The following is a 1649-nucleotide window of genomic DNA, read 5'->3' as shown; positions in this document are numbered from 1 at the left end:
AATTATTATAGATTATCTGTTAGCAGAACCAGGAGGCATTTCTATAATAGCTAACACCTTGTGTTGTACTTGGATAATTGCCACTAAAGTAGTTGAACTGAGCTCAATAAAAATAAAGTTCAAGCAAATTGGCTACAGCAAATGTCATCAGTAAATAAGCCATCTTTTGACTGTTGTTGGTTACCAGAAGGAATAAGTTTTTCAATCAGAGTTTTATAAGTGGCATAATTACTGTATTATTGTTCTTGGTTATTCTGTTTAAATTTAAATGTTTGTCTCAATGGTTGGAATGAGTGCCTCCTCTACCTTCTTGCCTGATGTTGGCCCCGATTCCTTTAACCTTTTCTAAATATCCAGAAAGGACTTGTGGCACCTGAGACAATAAGCGTGAGTATGAGCCTGAAAATTAGCTCCCAAGATGCCGCATTTGAGGTCAATGGTAGACCAAAAGCACATGTAAGCTGTCACCCTGGCATTGAGGGACAAGGTGAAACCAATGCAGAACTAAATGTGTATTCATACTGAAGGAACCTAACCCACTCACACGTGGTCTTCCCTGGGAGGAATACCTTGATGAAAAGCAGAAAAAGTGAGCTTAGCAATACTTCAGGCTTTTGGACTGCTGACTCCATGTTGTACTGTCGATAGACATTTAAATCTATAAAGAAATTATGAAAAGCAAATTACTTTTCAAACGTCTACAATCCAACAATGCACAATACTAGGACACTGACAATCTGTAGGATACTGTTTTTATACTTTTTTCTTGCACACAGATGTAAATTCCTCTTCTGTTAATGATAAAAGATTCTTTGTTCAACCAAGCAATGAAACAATCTGACAAACAACTTATGTAATCTAAATAAATTTTTTTATAACTGTAAGTCCTCTTGTTCCTCTTGGATGGTGCAGTCTCTGACTGCTACCCAGGTTGCAACTACTACTCCTACATAAAAGCTTTAATTTTCTCCAAAAAAGAAAAAAAAAGAAAGCCTAGTTTCCAATTAAAATCCACACTCTTTTCAGCACTTATAACCCATTCTACTTTCATTTATGGCTTGAATATTTTTATTTTGACAGCCTTAATTACTGTCCTTGCTAATGACGATGGCCCTGGAGTTCTGTCATTTAACAACAGTGAGCACTTTTTCCTGAGAGAACCAACAGCTCTCTACATACAGGAGAGTGTTGCAATATTGTACATTGTTCGAGAACCAGCACAAGGACTGTTTGGAACTGTGACAGTTCAGTTCATTGTGACAGAAGTGAATTCTTCAGTAGAGTCTAAAGATCTGACTCCTTCCAAAGGCTACGTTGTTTTAGAAGAAGGTGTTCGTTTCAAGGTACAGTATGAAACTTTAATGAGAATGGAAGATTATCTTTAATATTCTCAAAATAATTTTTTCTTAGAGGAGCACCGTAGGTCCTAGAAAGAAGAAAAAATACTCCCAGTTTAGGTACTAGGTAAAAACATAATTAGATTACTGCATGACAAGTGCTGTAGGGTTATGAGGTCTGTATATAGTGCACCTGGACAAATTTGCTATTAATAGGATAGAGTATGCAAATGATAAAGAAAATAAACATATTGGTATTTAAAATTTTTTTTTTCCTTTTTGTCTTTTTCCGTGTCCGGCAACGGATGGCAA

At 36.1% G+C, this 1649-nt stretch overlaps 1 protein-coding gene across 1 annotated transcript in view; it reads left to right on the top strand.

The window, feature by feature from the left end:
• Nucleotides 1-1649, top strand: part of GPR98 (G protein-coupled receptor 98) — a gene marked incomplete at its 3' end in the record, with an annotated part of 235145 nt that overhangs the window by 101373 nt on the left and 132123 nt on the right. Inside the window, exon 42 of the mRNA XM_008580425.1 lies at nt 1081-1343. Within this exon, the coding sequence (XP_008578647.1) occupies nt 1081-1343 (263 nt within the window). The remainder of the gene's footprint in view (nt 1-1080; nt 1344-1649) is intronic.

This window comes from Galeopterus variegatus, unplaced genomic scaffold (genome assembly GCF_000696425.1).
Source record: "Galeopterus variegatus unplaced genomic scaffold, G_variegatus-3.0.2 Scaffold2087, whole genome shotgun sequence".
NCBI classification, from domain to species: Eukaryota; Metazoa; Chordata; class Mammalia; order Dermoptera; family Cynocephalidae; genus Galeopterus; species Galeopterus variegatus.
The sequence above is the reverse complement of the archived record's forward strand: the minus strand, read 5'-3'. Positions and strand labels throughout refer to the sequence as shown.